Raw genomic sequence first — 21,812 nt, 5'->3', positions numbered from 1 at the left:
ATCTCTTGCCCCCCCGCTCTGCTTCTGCTTTTAAATGCACGATAATCGCACCACTAGACCGCTCCCTTTAGCGGAAGTGTGTCAAACCACCTCCAGCCCCGCCCTCTGCACAATGGGCACTCTCAGCCACGGTGGACCAGGACGTATCGGGCACAGAACAGGCTTGGTATCTTAATCATGCAAGAACGAGGTTAGCGTGAAATTTAAAAACTCTTAATATTTGGTTCCTCAAATCGGCGCATTAAAATAACAATAAGCAATTTAAAAGCACACAACTTAATCTGAAGTTTCAGTTTGTAGCTTCCCTACTGCAGCCTATTACCTGCTGCTATCTCTCGCGTCCCGCTCTGTTTCTGCTTTTAAATGCACAATAATCGCACCACTAGACCGCTTCCTTCAGCGGAAGTGTGTCAAATCACCTCCAGCTTCCCCCTCCGCACAATGAGCACTCTCAGCGGCGGCGGATTAGGATGTATCAGGCACAGAACAGGCTTGGTATCTTAATCATGCAAGAACGAGGTTAGTGTGAGTTTTAAAAACTCTTAATATTTGGTTCCTCAAATCGGCGCATTAAAATAAAAATAAGCAATTTAAAAGCACAAAACTAAATCTGAAATTTCAGTTTGTAGCTTCGCTACCGCAGCCTATTACCTGCTACTATCTCTCGCGCCCCCGCTCTGCTTCTGCTTTTAAATGTGCGATAATCGCACCACTAGACCGCTCCCTTCAGCAGAAGTGTGTCAAACCACCTCCAGCCCCGCCCTCTGCACAATGGGCACTCTCAGCCACGGTGGACCAGGACGTATCGGGCACAGAACAGGCTTGGTATCTTAATCATGCAAGAACGAGGTTAGCGTGAAATTTAAAAACTCTTAATATTTGGTTCCTCAAATCGGCGCATTAAAATAACAATAAGCAATTTAAAAGCACACAACTTAATCTGAAGTTTCAGTTTGTAGCTTCCCTACTGCAGCCTATTACCTGCTGCTATCTCTCGCGTCCCGCTCTGTTTCTGCTTTTAAATGCACAATAATCGCACCACTAGACCGCTTCCTTCAGCGGAAGTGTGTCAAATCACCTCCAGCTTCCCCCTCCGCACAATCAGCACTCTCAGCCGCGGCGGATTAGGATGTATCAGGCACAGAACAGGCTTGGTATCTTAATCATGCAAGAACGAGGTTAGTGTGAGTTTTAAAAACTCTTAATATTTGGTTCCTCAAATCGGCGCATTAAAATAAAAATAAGCAATTTAAAAGCACAAAACTAAATCTGAAATTTCAGTTTGTAGCTTCGCTACCGCAGCCTATTACCTGCTACTATCTCTCGCGCCCCCGCTCTGCTTCTGCTTTTAAATGTGCGATAATCGCACCACTAGACCGCTCCCTTCAGCAGAAGTGTGTCAAACCACCTCCAGACCCACCCTCCACACAATCGGCACTCTCAGCCGCGCCGGACCAGGACGTATTGGGCACAGAACATGCTTGGTATCTTAATCATGCAAGAACGAGGTTACCGTGAATTTTAAAACCTCTTAATATTGGATTCCTCAAATCGGTGCATTAAAATAACAATCAGCAATTTAAAAGCACACAACTTAATCTGAAGTTTCAGTTTGTAGCTTCGCTACTGCAGCCTATTACCTGCTGCTATCTCTCGCGCCCGCTCTGTTTCTGCTTTTAAATGCGCAATAATTGCACCACTAGACCGCTCCCTTCAGCGGAAGTGTGTCAAACCACCTCCAGCCCCGCTCTCCGCACAATCGGCACTCTCAGCCGCGGCGGACCAGGACGTATCGGGCACAGAACAGGCTTGGTATCTTAATCATGCAAGAACGAGGTTAGCGTGAATTGTAAAAACTCTTAATATTTCGCCTTCTTCAGCGGAAGTGTGTCAAACCACCACAAAGGGCATTTGAGACTTGGTTAGCGCTGCAGCTTTCGCGCACCCAACCCATTTAAGGGACGCCGTATGCGCATGTGCAGAGGACGCACTCATCCCAGTGGCAGGGGTTCGGCAGTGTTTGGTGGCTCTCTTACTTTTTAAAACTCAAATTTTTAAAACTGTTATTTTTGCTCTCCTCTGCTGCCTACTTTCCTCCGTCATCTCCCAGCTCCCCTAGCCTCGTTCCGGCACGGCTGAGTGCCGCTTGAAACCGGAGGGCAGACGGGGTTGCTGGCGCCAACTTGGAAAGGGCAGTTGAGGCTTGGTTAGCGCTGCAGCTTTCACGCACCTAACCCATTTAAGGGACGCCCCATGCGCAAGCGCAGCTGACGCGCAGCTGACACGCAGCTGACGCGTAGCTGACGCCCGCAGCGGGCGTGCCGAAGGCACGCCAAAGGCAAGCCCGTCTGCGCCCGTCCGCGGCCGGCCAGGGCCAGGGGCCCCCCACTATGCCCGTTTTTTAACTTACTCCTGAGAGCAACTTTGCTCAGCCCAAGGCCCCTGGCCGCTAAGTGCCTCTACCATCGAGTACATTAACAATCTCGGCCTTAGCCAAGCCAATTCCTCTCCTTCCCTGCCTCCCCACATGACACCTCCTCTAACCCCTCTAACGATTGCAGCTTGCCCCCCTGCCCTGCCCTGTCCTGCACCGGCCATCTCAGCCTTCCTCCTTAACACTAGGTCGGCCGTCAAGCACCATCTTGAATTATTCATCTTTTTAGACACTATTAAACCAGATCTCCTGTTTCTAACAGAAACCTGGTTCTTCCCAGACTCGTTGTCTAATGTGCTAGCAGCCCTCCCTTCTTCATACCATGTCCTAAGCGCCGACCGGCCCGTGGGAAAGGCCGGAGGCGGTGATGCCCTGGTTGTCCTCTCTGGACTCCATTTTCAATTGTTACCATCTCCGTCCATTATGGCGGTCGACTGTTTAGTTGTTCGGTCGGCCTCCTTTCTCACCCCCATTACATGTGTACTTGTTTATCCCCCCCCTCAGCAGACACCGTATTTCATCTCTGCTATCCAGGACTTACTAGCAACTCTAGCAGTGAATAACTCGTCTGTTTTACTGCTGGAGGATTTTAATTTTTGGGCCTCTGACCCGGCTGAGGACGCTATGTCAAAAGAATTCACTGAACTCCTCCTAAGTCTAAATTTTCTATCACACATTCATACCCCGACCCAAGTCTGAGGCCATATTCTGGACCAGCTCTGGTCACTCAATATACCTGTATCCCCCCCTGTTGTCACACCTTGTTCCTGGTCCGATCACTTCCTGGTCTCTTTTTTCTTAGACCAAAGTCTTGCGAAAAGACCCCCTCTTCCCAGAAATACCTGGGCCCGCAACTGGAACCAGGTAGATGTACCTGCTTTGTGCTCTTCCCTCTTAGCTTCCTGTCCCACTTGTACTGACCTGTCCCCTCTATCCCAAGCAGACACCATTAACAACTGTTTGTCCATGGCGTGTGACCAAGTGGCCCCGTTCAAACGCGTTAGAACCAAGTGTGTACATGACGCCAATAGATGGTTCAAGTCAGAGCTTAAGGACAAGAAACTCACTGTGCGGCAGGCAGAGCGTGCTTGGAGACGCGCCTACTGCCCCGCGCTGAAATTGCAGTACACTTCTGTATCCACTTCTGTATCCAAGGAATATAAAAAAGCCATTCTTCTGGCCAAGACCAACTACTTCTCCTCAAAAATCCTCTCGGACAAAAATCAACCCAGGGAAATTTTTGCTACTGTACATGAGTTGGCTTCCTCAGACAAAACCACCCTCAAATCCTCCCCTTCCCAATCCCTCTGTGACTCTCTCAATGAGTACTTCATTGAGAAAATTGTTGCCATCAAATCCAACATTTCACCGCCCTCTCCGTCCTTCACGGACCCTCAAACCCCATCCAATCAGTTTCACCTGGATCACATCCCTCCTCTGACCAGGGAAACCTTTTTGGCCCTGATTACCAGAGTCAAGTCAGGATCCCCCTCCGACATTTGTCTGGCATACATCCTAAGGGAGATCTTTTTGGCATGTCCCTTGCCCCCTCTCACCTTTCTCAATGACTCTCTGACCCAGAGCATTGTCCCTGCCCTTCACAAATCAGCAATCATTATCCCTATTCTTAAGAAGCCCGGTGCCGACCCCACTTCCCTTCCCAATTATCGCCCCATCTCCCTTCTCCCGTTCTTGGGTAAAGTCCTGGAACGCCACGTCACTAAAGTTCTGAGTGCTTTTATGGAGGACAGCTGCAGCTTAGCCCCCTGCCAGGCGGGCTTTCGCCCATCACACTCCACTGACAAGGTAGTTCTTTCTGTCATGGACAAGCTCAGAGAGGGGATGGATGTCAACGCGCCCCAGGCATTGGTCCTCCTTGATCTGTCCGCCGCCTTCGACACGATTGATCATTCCATCCTTCATTCCCGTGTCGAGGCGGCCGGCATTGGGAGACATGCTCTGGCTTAGCTTACCTCCTTTCTGAGTGGACGCACACAGGCCGTTCATCTGGCTGACTTTTCTGCACCCCCACACAAGGTTCAATGTGGAGTTCCCCAAGGCTCTTCCCTTTCCCCTCTCCTTTTTAATTTATACATTTTTCCTCTCATATTTGGTTTACAGCAGATGGAGGTCACAGTCTTAAATTATGCAGACGACCTCCAGCTCATTTTTAACCTTTCTTCCTCCCCTGAGTCCATTCACAATTTCCAATCGGTTATGATTTTTATCAGGGACTGGATGAACTGCAACCACCTTAAATTAAATCCAGATAAAACTGAACTACTACTCCTTCCTTGGGTACCCATCCCTCACCTTCCTCCTCAGTCAAAACACTAGGGATCACTCTCAACAATCACCTCACTCTTCACCCCCAGATCAGTTCAGTGGTGTCATCTTGCTTTTTAGTTCTTCGCACCATTCGTAAGATATCTCGTTTTTTTTCCTTTTCTGCTCTCAAACTGATCCTACTGGCTATGGTCTTGTCACGCCTCGACTACGGCAACATATTGTACAATGGGGTCCCTGCCTATGACCTTCGGCGCCTTCAAATGGTCCAAAACCAGGTGCTCGTCTCATTTATGGGTTCCCGAAATTCCACCATGTCACTCCTTTACTTGAATCCCTGCAGTGGCTCCCTATCCGGGAGCGTGCCCTATTTAAGATGGGTTGCACGACCTTCCAGGCCCGCGCTAGAACTGCTCCAGCCTTTATTAATTCGGCAATCAAAATTTATGCTCCCAGTAGGGAGCTGCGCTCCTCTACCCAGTTCCTTTTAACTGTACCCCGCTTCAGGAAGAAAACATCTGGGGGCGTGAAGTTTTCCGTACTTGCACCAACCTTCTGGAACACCATTCCCTGCATGATCAGATCCACGCTCTCCTATCTTGACTTCCGTAAAGTCTTGAAGACCCTACTTTTCTCACAAGCATTTCCATACTAAGTATCAACCCTTTGCCCTCCTGGGTCTGCATCCATAGCGCCAAGGAACTGCCTGGTAGACGTGCGCTCAATAAATACTTTAACTTCAACTTTAACTTCACCTCCAGCCCGCTCTCCGCACAATCGGCACTCTCATCCATGACGGACCAGGATGTATCGGGCACAGAACAGGCTTGGTATCTTAATCATGCAAGAACGAGGTTAGCGTGAATTTTAAAAACTGTTAATATTTAGTTCCTCAAATCGGCGCATTAAAATAACAATAAGCAATTTAAAAGCACACAACTAAATCTGAAGTTTCAGTTTGTAGCTTCCCTACCGCAGCCTATTACCTGCTGCTATCATGACTTTGTTGCTGGACCTTGTAGTGTCATCCGTATTATTGTTGTATCAAATAAAGAAACATGCATAAAATTAGCCTCCATCCTATCTTTTAAAACACACCACCCCTGTTGCTATTATGCTGTGAAATAAAGCCTATGCTTATTTTGTATTGAATGAAAACAAGGTGTTATTACCTAAAAGGTCTATTTGTTTGTCTGAACCAGCCCTTTTCTAATCTGATGTAAGTGGTGCATTAAAAAAAGAACCATATGAAGTCTGAATTCTGGGTGTGCCCCAAGCATAGGGCTAACATAAGAGACGAGGGACCGCAGGCATCAGATTTGAATCAATCGGAATGGATGATATCTGGATGCGATGTTAGGCCAATTAAAGAGATGAGAACAATGATAAATATGAATTTGAAGTCACCAAACTGTTTGTAGCATTACAAGGTAGATGAATGGGAGTCAAGCTGAACTATATCAGATCACGTTATTTTAGAATACCCTTAAGATTTCTACCACAAATAAATCTCTGACTGTAGATAACTTGGTTTCAAAATAGATAAAGAATACAATCTTAAGGTACTAATTTTAAATCACAGTTTACAATAAATTTGCATCGACTAATCAGGCAAACTTGTTGATCTATAAATGAACCCCTGCATTTGAATGCAATTTTTTATTTTATTTTATTAATACTTTTATTTAAGGTAGTTCAGTCATACAGTAGTTATGTAAGGTAAAACTTTGATTTAGATATAGCAACAATTTATAATGTATCATATTAGGCATGCATCGAAGTCAATAATGAATCTCATATGTTTTCATTGTCACATTACCTAACAATCCCTCCAATTCCACCCCAATTTAGTTCTGTCGAGGGGGAGACACAAATATCTCCTCTATGTGTATTCCAGTTTTCACATTTTCTATCCCATTTTGCCGGACAACCTCTGCTCTTATACACGTCTTTCTCAGCGATATACATTTAGCCATATCTTTTTCCAATCCTTCGAGGGAGGATATTTCTCTTACCCCCCACTTCTGGGCAATACTTCGCTTGGCGAGAATCATTCCCATGACAACCCAAGATTGTTCTGCGAAGGTCAGATCAGTAGCTTCCCATATGTTGAGAAAACATATAGTTTGGACATTGGGTGGATCTTTTTTTACATACAATTTGCATCTGGGAAGTGATAGCTTCCCAGAATGGTTTGTTAACTAGACATTCCCAGAGGGTGTGATAAAATGTGCGTTCCCACATACAGAGCCTAAGACACCCAGAGACCGCTCTCCTCCACATTTTAGTCAGTGTAAGACTTGAGAGATAGGTTCTGTACAGGATTTAAGTTGAGTCAGTCAAATTTTCAGTGGAATGGCTGCCTCCCCTGGGGATGTCAGTTCTTCCTGCCAGTCTAAATCTTCTATATCTCTAATATCTCTTTACCAGTGCTCTCTGAGGTGCAAGAGTGGGTCCGGTAGGTTCTCACTGAGTCTTTGATAGGTCATTCAGATTGCCTTCCTATTAATAGGTTCGGAAAGGAGTCTATCTTCCAGTGGGGACGCTTCCGGCAAGATCACATACGTGGAATGACGGTTGTCAAGTCATGGCTTATTTGTAGGTATCTGAATACTTCCTGGTTTACCATTTTGTACTCCGTCTTTAGTTCTGAGAACAGGATGATCACTCCTTTTTTCCAGAGATTTCCTACCATTGAGATGCCTATGTCGTCCCATCTATCTACCCTGGGTAGTTACGTAATCTTTAAGCATTACTTGTGTCACTTTCTTGTGCCAACTTAAAATTTTAGTTGCCTGTTGCCATATTGCAATTGTTTGGGCCTTTAGCCCTGTTAGTTTTTGGGGTTCATGTAAAGGGCTATTTTGTGGTATTCGAGGCCCATGAGTAACCTATCAATCTGGTATGCTGGCTCGTCGTGAGGATGGTAAACAGAGTAATTGACAACTACAAGTTCAGTTGCCCAACAGTATAATCTGATGTTGGCTAGTGCAATCCCACCATTGTACCAAACTTTTAGTTGTGTGTAGCTATACATAGGGGTTTTACGTCCCATAGCAAAGTTCTCGCTTCGCTCTCAATTTTGGTGAAATATGTTTCGGGACTCTAAATGGAGTATTTTACAATACATATAAGTAGAGTCCAGCATTTTAAACAGTGCCTCGCGGCCCAGTAGTGACAGAGGCAGTGTCCTCCAGTGTGGAACATCCTTTTGTAAACGGGTCAGCGGACCCTGGAGGTTGTTCATATAGAAGAGGTTTGGGTCTGTTGTAGTAAAGATCCCCAAGTAGCGAAAGCCTTCTTTCACTATTGCTGCTTTGCAGTCAGATTGTAACGTTGGTGGTGGACCATGCAGAATACATATTGTGGATTTAGACCAGTTTATGGTAAAACCAGAATATTTGCCGAAATTGCCAAATAGCTGGAGGATTTTGTTGATAGAAGGCAGTGATGCTACATATAATAGTATATCATCCAGGTACAGATATATCCTGTCAACGTAGTCTTCTGCCAATTTTAACCCTCTGATCAGGGGATCACCTTTCACCTAGGTGGCTAAGGGCTCTAGCATCAAGGGAAAACTTTGCAGTGACAGAGGGCAGCCTGGTTCTGTTCACCTCCCAAGTCGGAATGTTCCAAAGTGCGGCAATTCACTACTACTTGCAATGGGATTCGTTAAGAGGCTTCAGATATTGTAAGTCAGCAAGAGGAGCAATTAGGAAAATACACTGGCTGCTTTTCAAGCAACAATATAGTTTCAAAGCTCTCTTTGCATGGATTTGGAGCCGGACCATTTAAATAATAAATTGAAATGGTACGTCCCAGCAAGGACACTTCAATCGGGTTCCGCTAGGAACCTGATTGTCCCCTCATTTAGAAAAGCCACCTGGGAAGGAAAGAGCTTTTTTAGGGCCACTGCCATGCTCTGGAACAGTCTCCCACTAACATCAAACACTGCTCCTTCCTTACTCTCCTTTAGAAAAGCCTTAAAGAGCTGGCTTTTTTCACTCAGGAGTAGATGTTTTCTGCGCATCTGCCTTCCTCCAACTACGTCAATGTCTCAGCCTAATCAGATTTCGATAACACAAAGATGCCCTAGGGCATGAAGTTGCGCTTTATAAGTTACATTACATTACATTACTTGTGCGATTGTTTCAGCGTATAACAGTTTGACCCACTTCAAGAATTTTGAGCCAAATCCCATTGGTTCCAGGACAGCAAAGAGGTATGGTCATTCTATGGTGTTGAATGCCATTCGTACATCAAGGGAGAGTATTATTGTGTTTTCTCTGATTGTTCCCATTCTACCCAGCACACCATGAAGGCGATCTCGGTTTAGGGGCATACTTCGTCCAGGCATAAAGCATGATTTGTCCATTTGAAGTCGATTTTAATCCTTGCACTCTTGATTAGCATTTAAATTCTTATCAATCCACTCCTATTTAGAGCGCTGACTCTGTCCTGCTTAAACTCCTGTGTGGATGTTGCTGACAGCGCTCCTTCAAATCTTCCCTGAAGATCCTCAAAAGAATCATCTGGAAAGATTGCTTTCCACCCATCTGTCTCCCGATAAGCCAATAAATGAAGGGGTTAATGCTGCTGTTGATGGAGCAGAGAAGGGGGCACACATCACCTATCCATAGGGGCAGGCCAGGTTGATATTTGTACTGTACGTGGAGCACCAACCTAATTGGCATACCAAATATAAGAAACAAGACAACAGTGACTACAATAACTATGTAGAGTTTAGATGACTGCTGTTTCCAAGAATCTTTTTTGATTTTAATCATCAGAATTGCACTTGAGAGGACCATGAATGGGGTGAAGATCAAGAAGCTCAAAATATCAATAATCACATACACCACTTTGCATGATTGACTATACTTGGTTATGAACCTTTGATGCTCTGATACATACTGTGATTGTTCACAGATGAAAAATTCTGATGATGTCACTAAACAGGAAATTACCCAAAGAATGAAGCATACCACAATGGATAGTTTTTTTGGGCGGTGGCACTGGTACCAGATTGGGTAGTAAACAGCCAGACATCTTTCTACACTAATGGCGGTCAAGATATAAAGGCTTGTGTTGTACCCAAAAAGGGACGCCACTAAGAGATATATATCAAAATTGAGAATGTATTCCCATTCTGGAGAAAGATTCCCTGTCTGAACTACATTCAGTGTCTGCATAGTATAAATGGCGACGTGGACCTTAAGTACAAAAGCACATAGCAGAAAAATGAAATCCGCAATTGCCAAATTCAGAATGTAGATTGTGAAATTATTTTTCTTAATCCGGAATCCCAACAAGAAAATAACAATGCAATTACCAGCCAGACCTAATATACAGAAAAGAAGGCAGATGGCAGTTAAAACGATTATGGCAGTAGTTGTTTCCAATGAGGCATTATTTTTCCAAATTGTCCAATTACTTGGTGTTTCTGTGGTAGAAGGCATTGTCAAGGCATCTCACGTCTTAAACAGATATTCAAATTGAAGTTAAACTCCAACTCCTGCCAGCAGGGGATGCAGTCAGCACAAACCAGAGGAAACTGAAGGTTGTTGATGGATACCAGGTTTACTGTCACTCATAATACAGCTAACACACTTACTTTAGGTTGCAAGGAATACTTAGGGATACAATGTCCTCCAGTCAAATTGTATTGCTTGAGGTTCTGATCAGTATCAAAAAGGCTAACAAATTCTATTAATCAGTAGTACTGGATGTATCCAGGGTGATACCATATTACCTAAATGTGGATGAGGATTGTTGGGAAACTCTTCTTTGAAGAATTGTAAATGGATGTGAGGTTGTATTGTTTCCACTTTTCAAGGTTGATAGAATGTCTTCCAGTAGGCCAAACCTACAGATGAAGCCAGTAATACCAAGTTCCTGTTGGTTAGAATTCAGAATCTCTGCTCACAAAACTGCCCCCTTTAGACAGCCACTCCCATGGTGTAGCACTTGAACAGGATATTCTACGGCAGGCCCATGAATAAGAATGCTTTCCACATCTGTGGGGCTGAAACAAGAAAACATAGTGAAATTGTAGTTAATTAATAATTTTTTTTTTAATCCAAGAATCAATTTGATGTAAAGATGACAAGATGAAGCTTAAGGTCACCCCTGCAGGGATCACCTCCAGGCTGTGAGGATGTTCACACTTCATGGTCAATTATTCTCAACCACCTGTCAAGAGATTGGCTATAGGCTAAGACAGGAGTTCCTTCTTTTTCCAAATTCAATTTGAAGTGGAACAACCTTTACTTAAAGGGCAAGTTCTTGTTTCTCCACACCTATCAAATTTGTGGGCTCTTTGAAGGATGGCTTCCAGAAATGAAGGGAATAGAAACATCATTCTCCAAACCCATACAATCTTTCCTCTTAAAGGAGTAGGTGCCAAGCAAACACTCCTTTCGAATGCCCACTATCTTATATATGGTTGAATTTAACGGAAATCGGGGAGTTAATGGCATGTCCAACCAATAGACTTTTTAAGAGGGAACTCTTTAGGAGATTAATGACAGATCAAAGGGGAAAGCGAGCAAGTGGTATTCTACAGTTCCTAAAGAAATAAATAACACAACAGCAGAGGAGGAAAGTAATAAGACTTAGAGTACAGAGGGATAAAAGGTGGTTGTGTTACCACTTTCTAAAATACTGGTGGTTTATTATATGCAGGGCCACTGGAATTACATGATTGTGTGGCTGTTGCGATTACGGCACAATAATAGATTTGCTAAATTTGCCACATAACTTATCATCTGCCGCATAGTCTGCTAATTTGAACAAAATAATTATTCAAGTTTAAATCGTTGAAAAGTTACTAAAAATGCAGTGACAAGTTGCAGTGCAGCAGAAGGCCCTTTCGCAAAGGTTAACTGGTCTGTTTCTTATTGCTATATTTGGGTGTCAACGTGGTGCTGATGAGGTGCTGCCAATGCCCAGACAGTGTTAACAAGTTTCAAAAGAGCAGAAGTAATACTATCATAAAATGTGCCGCAATACGCCACATAATTTGCCTTTTATGCCACATAATTTACTCAATTCACAAATGAATGCCAGAAATGCCAGAAACCGGTCCCCGGTAGCTTGTTTCCTTCCCAGTGTAAGAATTGGCTTTTGTAGTTTGGTTTGCCCTGTTCCCATCATGCACTGGGACAGGAACAGACTAATTTGCATACAGTCAGGTTCTGAAACTGGGATGGTGCAGTGAGCTAAAAAACGGTGTTGGATCTAGCCCTGATCTCTTGACTGGGTGAGAGTATTCTGTTTAATTCAGAGACTCTGTCCCTCGCCACCCCTTGTTGTAAACATAATTTACTCAAACCTGCAGCATAATTTGGCCCACCCAGCTGCCTAATTCCAATGGCCCTGATTATATATAACCAAAATTAATTTATAGCTTGTGTACATATGCTCTCTTTTATACCACCAAACAGCAGCCCATTCTAACCTCTCATCCTTACTTCTCTAACTCTCTGGTTCCCGCCTGCTCCCTCTCCCTATGCCCTCACTTTCCTCTTTTCACACACACCCACCCTGTCCTTCTGATTTCCCTCTTCTCCTTTTCTTTTCTCATCAGTTCCGCATTCCCTCTCTTGTTTGTTCTGTGTCTTGTTAGAAGTCGCAGTTATGGTTACTATTGAAAATCTATCCCTACCTGTGTTCATGCACTATATAAAATGGCTAGATAAATAAATATGTATTTTTTTGTTCAATAAGTTTATTAGTTTTGAAAAGAGGAATATAAAAAGTTAAATACAATAAAAAAGTGATACAATTGAGCAAAAAAGAAATACAAGATATCAGCTGCAAAGACTAAAGATCACAAGACTAAAGAGTAAAGAGCACTCAAAAAACATATGTCTCATACAGTTCCTTCAAACATTTCATTGGCATGTTGCAAAAAAGAAAGAAGAATGACAACCAGGACCATAATAAAAGTCAAAAGTATCACTTTGATAAAGAAAATTGATTAAGGGGAGAAAAAATTAAAAAGGGAAGAAAGAAAGCTGAAGAAAGAAAGAAAAAGATAGAAAAAACGGGGGGATGGGGAAAGAGGGAAGGGAGGAAGGAAGGAAGGATCTCCTGCAACACTACAAAAAGAAGGAAATAACAGTAATCATATAGACACCACAAAGGGATATTGCTCCGCCAACCCTTTTGATGCCAAATCCATATATGCATCTAAAGCTCTCCAAACTCCATTAGAAATAGATGGGGAGAGATGAGCCTCATCTACCGAGGTATGCGCTCCTCGTAAAAAAGATACCCATGCCCACCAAGTATGATAAGAGATGGAATTAAATGATTTCCATTTCATAAGAATAATCTTCACCGCAATTGTCAATAGTAGGTCAAGTAATTGCAAATCTAAAAAGTCCAAAGGTAATGGTATAGGTGAGGCCCATGGGCCCAACAAAACCATGGTAAAGGAGAGCTGAAATTGAATCTTAAATATTAACATGAGCTGTTTATGGACCAAATCCCAAAAAGGCTGGAGTAAAGAGCACTCAAAAAACATATGAGGATAATTACCTGCAGCCAAACCACAATTCCAGCAAAGATCATCATCTTTAAGACTGAGAGAATGTAAGCGTGCTGGAGTCCAATGTAATAGATTAAGAGAGAAGAATTTAGATTGAGTTAGAGAAGGGGCAATTTTATTACGAAGAGAAAGCCTCCCAATCAACTGCCAAGTATCTGAGGAGATATGCGTTGTTAAGATCGTGATCAAAATGATGCAACCATTTCTGTTGAGTAACAGTAGTCAAGGCAGGAGGATTGGAAGACAAAAATGTATAAATCGTAAAAGCCACATGACCAGATCTAAGCCACAACTGTTATAGAGCTATAGTAGGAGAAACTGGATCAAGACGCAGCTTAGCAAGAGCAACTTTTATTTTTAAAAAGGTATAAAAATCCAAATTAGTAAGAGAAAACTGTTGAGCTAAGGAAGAAAAAGGTAATGGGTCATTATTGGAATCATAAAGATGATGAACCAACGTAACTCCTTTATTAGCCCAATAAGTCATTAAACTGGAATCAATAGCAATTTTAATTTTAGAGTTGCACTATAAAGATGACCACCTAGATTTATGAATTGGCGTAGAGACTTTCTTATCAATAGTTTTCACCGCTGCAATGGTGTCTAAGATAATGGAGTGGGAAAACGGAATAGACAACGTGGATGTAGTTATGAAAGAGGAGGAAGTAAGGGGGAAGAAAGTTCTTGTTCAATCAACACCCAAGATGGCGTGTGGCGAATATCTGAGGAGAACCAAAGAGCACCCTGAGAGGCTAGGAAAGCCACTTGATACTTCTCCCAATCGGGGAAATTACAGACACCCATATCATAGGGTTTCCTCAAAGACTTATAAGCAATTCTAGCTCTCTTATCACTCCAGAGGAACTTAGAGGTGAGAGAATCAATTTCATGAAAAAAAGATGAAGATAGCCTAATAGGAATCATAGAAGAAACAAAATTAATAATGGGCGTAATCATCATTTTCAAAGTTTGAAGGCGTCCCCACCAGGAGATATGCTTAGGAGACCATGCATCTAAAAGATGATGAATTTTGAGTAAAGTTTGAGCCTCGTTATAGGCTACAGTGTCATAAAAAGTACTACGAAACTAAATCCCCAAATACTTAATCTGCTTTGAATGCCATTTAAAGCCAGCATTCCCCATATGAACTGGAAAACAGTAAGCATTTAGCGGAAACATCTCCGTTTTGTCTTTATTAAGGGAATACCCAGAGACACTAGAAAAAAGATTAATAGTATCTGAGAAATAGCAGGAATTGCAGAAACAATGTCATCAGAGAAAATGAGTACATCATCTGCATAAGCAGCTGTTTTGATGCAGTGTGGACCAAAATTAAAGCCCTTAATATCTTGATGAAGATGAATTAACCGCAGAAGTGGATTAATAGACAATAAAAATAAGAGCGGGGACAAAGGACATCCTTGTCTAGTACCTTGACAAAGATTAAAGAACGAGGACGTAGCACCATTAACTCTGATATTCGCTCTCGGATGTGCATATAAGGACATAACCATATTAACAAAAGAATCACCAAGATTGTGGGCACCAAGCACTGCATATAAAAGAGGCCAGGAAACCTTGCCAAAAGCCTTCTCAGCATCAAGGGCAAGAGTAGCCGCCGGAAGGGTAGACAATTTTGCCTTCCCTATAATGTGGCAAAAGGTACGAATATTGTCTCTAGCAAAACTACCTTTAACAAAGCCCGTCTGAGATGGATAAATAAGCAGTGGGATATAGGATTCCAAACGTTTGGCCAACTCTTTAGCGAAGATCTTTGCCTCCATATTGATGAGGGATATGGGGCAAAAATTCTTAGGATCCGAATGATCCTTGCCTTATTTTGGTATCACTACGATAGTAGCATCAACAGAAGAGCCGAAACCAACCCTGATGATATAAAAGTGTCAAATACATTTTTAAGGCGAGGAACAACAGAAGTAGGAAAAGTCTTATAGCACATGATGGGAAATCCATCAGGTCCCGGAGCCTTCCCCGAGCGTGTGGCTTTAATTGCATGTATAATTTCTTCAGCAGTAACCCAACTTCGCACCGTCATCATCCGAAACAGTCTGAATAGGAATCGTCTTTAAAAATTGTTGACATTGATCAAATGAGGATGGATTAAGAGGAGTGTACAATAAGCTATAATAGTCACAAAAAACCTCAATAATCTCCTTAGTTTGAAATTTCTTGGTACCAGAGCTATCAGTAATACAAGATATCTGAGATGACCTAAGGTTAGATTCCTGAAATTGTAATGTCGCCGCCATAATCTTACCTGGGCTGTTTTTCAAAAGTAAGCGTTTGGATTTCTGAGCTTGAACCCCAATGTGAGCTCTTTTAGTAACAATAGTATTGTAGGAATATTTTACATTCTTTTTTTTTTTTGAAAACCTTTATTATGTAAAGAAATGACAGTTACAGACCCACAACCACGGAGGCTGGTCAGTCGAACATTGTAACATCAACATCAAGTTACACAGCTCATCAGCCGACAACCCGGAGGTACGGCAGCGATACTTCATGATTACGTACAAGCCTGTGGTATAGACAGGATCCCCGAAAGGTTCCACATTTTATATTTTATTTAAATAAAACCACAAACAAAAACACAGAAAAGAAAAACAAGGCATGGCTATGTATAAACTGGCAGTTCCCTATGGCAGTGGGTGACTGTGAAAAACGCGTGTCAATGAGAATGAGGAGAAATATCGGGGAGGGCAGGGGGGGGAAACCTGGCAGCAACCAATACAATGCAATCAGCAAGAGCTGAGTACAGGGAACGCACAATCAAGGAAGAAGGAGTAGATCCGGAAGGTCGGTGAACGGAGGGGTACAAATCTCACCCCGGTATGCATTCCATTGTCCCCATATCCTACCCCATTTCTTGGGCCTGCCGCGGGAAACATACACAACTTTCTCTCTGAACATGGACCAGTCCATATTCTCCTTCCAGCGCAGGAGCGTCGGTGGCCTTGGGGAACCCCATAACTGGACTATGTCACGTTTAGCAACCATATTACCCAATGTGACCCATTGAGTCTGAGCAACAGTGCAGTCATTCGGTTCCCAAACATTCAACAGACAGCGCCTGCCCTCAGGCAACAACACTATTCCCGTCACTTCACCCATAACCACATGCACTCGACGCCAAAATGCCGCCACCTCCGGGGACTCCCAGAGGATATGCAAAAAGGTAGCTAGCATACCACATCAGCGCCTACACAACCCATCCACAGAAAAACCCATATGCATCAATCGTGGGCCCGTGACATACACCCGATGCAATATTTAAAGTTGCACCAATCTAAGACGCGCCAGAATCGCAACCTCCTTAGGAGAGGAAATCGCCGCCTGCCAATCTTGATCATCCAGTTCTAATCCGTCACCGGTCCAAATAGTCCGCAATTGCAAAAGGAGATGTGAGCGGTCGTTAATCAGTTTCTTGTAGATGAGAGATATAGTACTATCGGGGACGTGCCCATCAAGCACCCTATCCTCAAGAGGGGAGGCCTCCGGAACAGAAGCGTCAGCCGGAAAAACCGAGTGAATCGCATGACGGACCTGGAGGTTCCGGAAATACTCCCTGTCACTCAATTTATATTCTCGCTGTAGTGCCTCGAAGGTCTTGATTGCACCCTTGGTCCAGAGGTCGCCCACCCTGCTGATACCAATGAGGTCCCAGCTGTCGAAACCCTTCAATTTCCACAGACCACCTAGCGCTTCCGAGGCGTACAATGGAGTAGATTTCGTCACCCTATCCGTCCAGCCCGTGGCGGCGGTCGCGCTTCCCCAAACTCGCACAGCCACTGCCGTAGGGCCCGTGAGATGCTTGCGGTCAACTCTGGAATAGAGTGCCCGATTGTAATCTCCCCCAGGGAGTTGCCATCTATCCATCTCAAACGGGGGATTGGGGATAGGGCCATACATGGCATGATTCACAGCGCTCAACTGGGAGGCCCAATAGTAGCGCTTGATGTCGGGCAGCGCGATACCTCCATCATACCAGGGCAAAGTCAATTTTGCCAGTGCGATGCGCGGTCGCCCACCCCATACCAACCGCCTCTGCAAGCCCTCGATCTCTCGGAAGTAGCTAGCAGGTACCAAATCAAGTGTATTTTGAATGGCATATAAAAAGCGGGGGAGAGACATCATTTTGAACAGGGCCGCCCTTCCCAAAGGGGATAGTGGCAGGCCACATCATGCCACAACATCCGAACGAAGCCGGGAAAGCGGAGGCAGCAAATTCCGCTCATAGCGGGTCTTGGGGTTCAGTGAAATGTAGATCCCCAAGTATTTGAAACCGTCCCTAGAAACCGGTATCGGACAATGGCGAGGAAGAAGGAGCTCATCGCCCGTGAGTGGATAGATACAGGATTTAGCCCAATTAATAACCAAACCGGAATTCCTCCCAAAGGAACGCAGCACGTCGAACAGAACGCCCAACGACTTACGAGGAGAGGTAAGGTACAGCAATATATCATCCGCGTAGAGGGATATACGGTCCTCGAAATCGTCCGACCAGCGGATGCCCTTAAGCGATGGTTCCCACCGCAGCCATGCAGCCAGGTGCTCAAGGGCAAGCGCAAAGAGGAGCGGCGACAAGGGGCATCCCTGTCTCGTTCCTCGCCCAAGGGTAAAGGGCTTGGAAGCCCTGCCGTTAACCACCACCTGCGCCAGTGGCTGCTCATACAGGAGTCGAACCCATCCAATGAATTTGCGGCCGAATCCGAACTTGGCGAGAACAGCCCACAAATACGGCCATTCAAGCACGTCGAAGGCCATCGAGGCATCAAGGGAAACCAAAATGGCCGGTTCCCGAAGAGACCCCGCCCTCGCCAAGACGCCATGGAGGCGACGTAGGTTGAGCGCGGTGTTTCGGTGGTGTATAAACCCAGATTGGTCCGGATGGATCAAGTCTGATATCACCGTGACCAACCGATTCGCCAGAAGCTTAGCAAGAATCTTGGGCTCGACGTTTAAAAGCGAGATCGGCCGATATGATGAGCACTGATCACGGGGCTTGCCGTCTTTATGAAGGACAACAATGGATGCCAATCTCTGATCGCGAGGAAGAGAGCCGAAATCTCGCGATGACAAAAAAATCTTACGGAGATACGGCGCCATTTTGTCTGGGCAGAGTTTATACAATTCCACCGGTATACCATTGGGGCCCGAGGCCTTCCCGGACCGAAGTGACTGGATAGAGAGCGCTACTTCATCGGTGGAAAAATCCGCCTCCATAAGCTCCATGTCAGAGTCCGACAGGCCAGGCAAAGCGATATCTCGGAGCAAGAGATGCGAATCCTCTTCCGGAAAATCCGAGACCGGCGCATAAACCGCCTGGAAGTGACGGGCAAATGTTCGGACTATGTCAGTCGGGTCCACGACTCGAACACCATCCACACTCTCAACAACAGGCACCACTCTGTTCAATCTATCCCTTTTATCCAGCCATTCAATCAACTTTCCCGCCTTATCACCCACATCATACGGGCGCCCTTGTTGCTCACGGCGCATCGCCCTAGCAGCATCAGTGACCAGGGTCTTATAGTCAAATTGTTTCAGGGCCAGGGAATGCAACACCTCCGGAGTGTCCTCAGTCCCAACCTGTCCCTCCAAGTCAGTGATCTCATTTTCTAGGTCCACCACTGCGGCATTTCTACGCCTCCTTTCGCTGGCAATGAGGGAGAGGGCCTGACCACGAATCACCGGCTTATACGCCTCCCACAATGTGACCGGGGAGGAAACCGATCCATCATTCTCAGCGAAATAGAGATCCATGCATTTCACTATCTCTGACCTGATTTTAGGATTACGGAGGTGCCAGGGGTTAATCGGGGCGACTCGGCCCTCGGCACCCAGTTGCACATCAATCGTGAGCCAAAGCGGAGAGTGATCAGAGATCCCCCTGGCCAAATGCCTAACCTCCCGCACCGAGACCATCTGTGCTGCTGGTATAAGAATATAACCTAATCTCGAGAGGCTCTTGTGCGCACCCGATTAGAAGGTGTACTGGAGCTGACCTGCGTGTAGCTGCTTCCAGCAGTCAGCCAGTCCCAACATATCCAGCAGCTTCCCTAGCCAGAGCTGTGCCGCAGGCAAAGTCCTGGGGGGACTGAGATCCACATCACCACTGACCACAGAGTTAAAGTCGCCGCCCACCACCAACATGTCGCCAGGGAGCCCCAGGATCACATCACCCAAATCAGCAAACGTGGTAGACTGCAGGCCAGGGGGAACATACACAGACAAAAAGAAAACAGTTTTCCCTTTCCACCGCCCCGTAATGGCCGCATAGCGGCCCCTGTCGTCCAGCACTACATCATCTATCTCCAATGGGAGGGAAGTACGCACCATGACCCCCACCCCTCTCGAGCCGGATGTGAACCCCGAGTGCGCTACCATACGGTACCCCCGTCTGTTTAGTACACGGCATGCATTGCCCACCAAGTGTGTCTCCTGAAGCAAAATCACATCTGGGGTATAACGTTTCAAATATTGCAAGACAATACCCCGCTTTATTCGATCTCCAAGACCGTTAACGTTCCAACTCAGCATCCTAAGCCCCCCCCCCATCCCGGCAATGAACACCCAGCCCCCCAAGCCTGGGAAGAAGCACACAGAATCGACAACAGGAAATGTAGCAGCCTCGATCAAAACAAAGAGAAAAGGACCCCCCCACAACCTCCCGGGAACCCCTAAAAACACACCCCCCACCCTGCACCCTTGCATTAGACCAGAAAACCACCCCAACTTGCAGTGTGCCTGTCGCCCCATGAAACTAACCTACGAAAAGAGAGAGAAAGCCCCCAGAGGAGGAAGAGGAAACCCGAATCCCCCCACCCCCGGGTACCCACAGTAATAGCAAGTCTATTGAAAAGCCACTGCTAGAAGTCCAAAGTAACCAGTTCACCACTGCAGACTCACTCCTCCTGTTCGGCTGGGCCGCCTTCGGCACCTTCCGGGCTCTCGCCGCCCTTACGATGTGATGGCAAAGTGTCCAACCAGTCACTGGCCACTTCGGGGCGATCGAAGAAAAAGGCCCGCTCCTCATACTCGATCCTCAGCCGGGCAGGAAAAAGCATGGCATATTTTAGACCAATATCCCTGAGTCGTCTCTTCACCCCGGTAAAGCCCATGCGCTGTTTCTGAACCGCCTGGGTAAAGTCAGGGTAAAAACTGACCGAGGCATTGTCAAATTTGGTAGGACCCATGGTCCTCGAAGCTTGCAGGATAGCATCACGGTCACGGAAATTAAAAATCCTGGCGATGATGGGCCTCGGTGCGGCTCCCAGCTTCGGCTTCCCGCCGGGAACTCTATGGGCCCGTTCCACTGTGAAAAAGTTACTGAGGCCCTTAGGCGCAAAATGTTTAAGGACCAGATCTTCCACCAGAAGGTCCGTGTAGACGTCTGGCGGCGTCTCCGGAACCCCCACGATGCGAACGTTGTTGCACCTGGCCCGGCCCTCCAAGTCCTCCAGCCGGCGGGCAAACTGGTAGTTGGAAGTACGGAGCGTGCGGACCTCAGCCTGGAGGTCCGAGACATCAGTAATCCAACTCGCAGTTTTAATATCCAGAGATTTGACCCGTTCATTGGTCTTACCCAGGTCAGCCCTGATAAGATTGACCTCGATCGCCACCGTATCGATCTTGGCAGCAAGAGTCTCGTACTGATGGCCCATGTCGGTCCGAACACTGGTAATGGCGCCCATGATGTCTCTCAGTGTCGGTTCCTCCGATGGCAGTGTACCGTCCACGGTCCCTTACTCGCTCCACCTGGGGACCCTTTCGGGCGAGTGTAGCGCTCTATAGTCTGGGTTTGAATGAGGCCCCCACGATGCGTGCCCTTGGTGTTCCGTTTCTCGGCATCCGACTTGCCCGCCATGGTGGGCTTCGAACTCCCACGGAGTCGTTGCAATTTAGTCAAAATGGTCAGGCTCTCAACGAACCTCAAGGGCAGGAAGGCTAAGAACCAGAGCTAAATCAGGATCGGTAGCGAGGACAAGAAGACGAATGGCGCAGCCGTAGAGCGTTGCGACAGTTGCCCAAAACGAAACCGAAAGTACCCCAGGGGCTGTGGGCGTGCCCAACAGGCCGTTGTTGTTGACTTGCCACTTGGGTACCTCGGTGACTCAAGGCCGGGGACGGTCTACGATGTAGGCCACAGACTTCAGGATGCAGCAAGTCCGGATCACGGCGTCCGATTTCGGTTCCGAAAAAAAAGTCCTCAGAATCAGCAGGGCATAGTCAACAAGTACCCATCGATCAAATCAGGATTTGTGGCAGGATAGATGCAGGAGGCAAAGAGGGTCTCAGGAGCCCTGTGTTCACGCGTCCATCTTGGATCCGCGCGAAGCTCCTCCCCCATATTTTACATTCTTAATGGTTTGTAGTAATTGTTTGTCTTTAGAATTGCCTCTTAATATCATCAGCTAAGTCTGTAAGTTCTTTCTTAATATCAGCATTCCTCCTTGCCATACCTTTAATAACTTGTCCTCTAAGCGTACTTTTAAAAGCATTCCACAAAACAAT

At 45.8% G+C, this 21,812-nt stretch overlaps 1 protein-coding gene across 1 annotated transcript; it reads right to left on the bottom strand.

The window, feature by feature from the left end:
- Window positions 1-9,065: 9,065 nt before the first annotated feature.
- LOC147716899 (proto-oncogene Mas-like) lies at window positions 9,066-10,293 on the bottom strand. The gene has a single exon (XM_086923792.1). It carries the CDS (start codon window positions 10,180-10,182, stop codon window positions 9,163-9,165), a length of 1,020 nt encoding a protein of 339 aa, XP_086779918.1. The 5' UTR covers window positions 10,183-10,293; the 3' UTR covers window positions 9,066-9,162.
- Window positions 10,294-21,812: the final 11,519 nt, after the last annotated feature.

The sequence above is a fragment of the Lissotriton vulgaris genome, chromosome 5 (assembly GCF_964263255.1).
Source record: "Lissotriton vulgaris chromosome 5, aLisVul1.2, whole genome shotgun sequence".
Classification (NCBI taxonomy): Eukaryota; Metazoa; Chordata; class Amphibia; order Caudata; family Salamandridae; genus Lissotriton; species Lissotriton vulgaris.
The sequence above is the reverse complement of the archived record's forward strand: the minus strand, read 5'-3'. Positions and strand labels throughout refer to the sequence as shown.

Coding starts and splice junctions, on each gene's coding strand:
- LOC147716899 (XM_086923792.1), bottom strand. CDS start 10,182: ATGCCTTCTACCACAGAAACACCAAGTAATTGGACAATTTGGAAAAAT.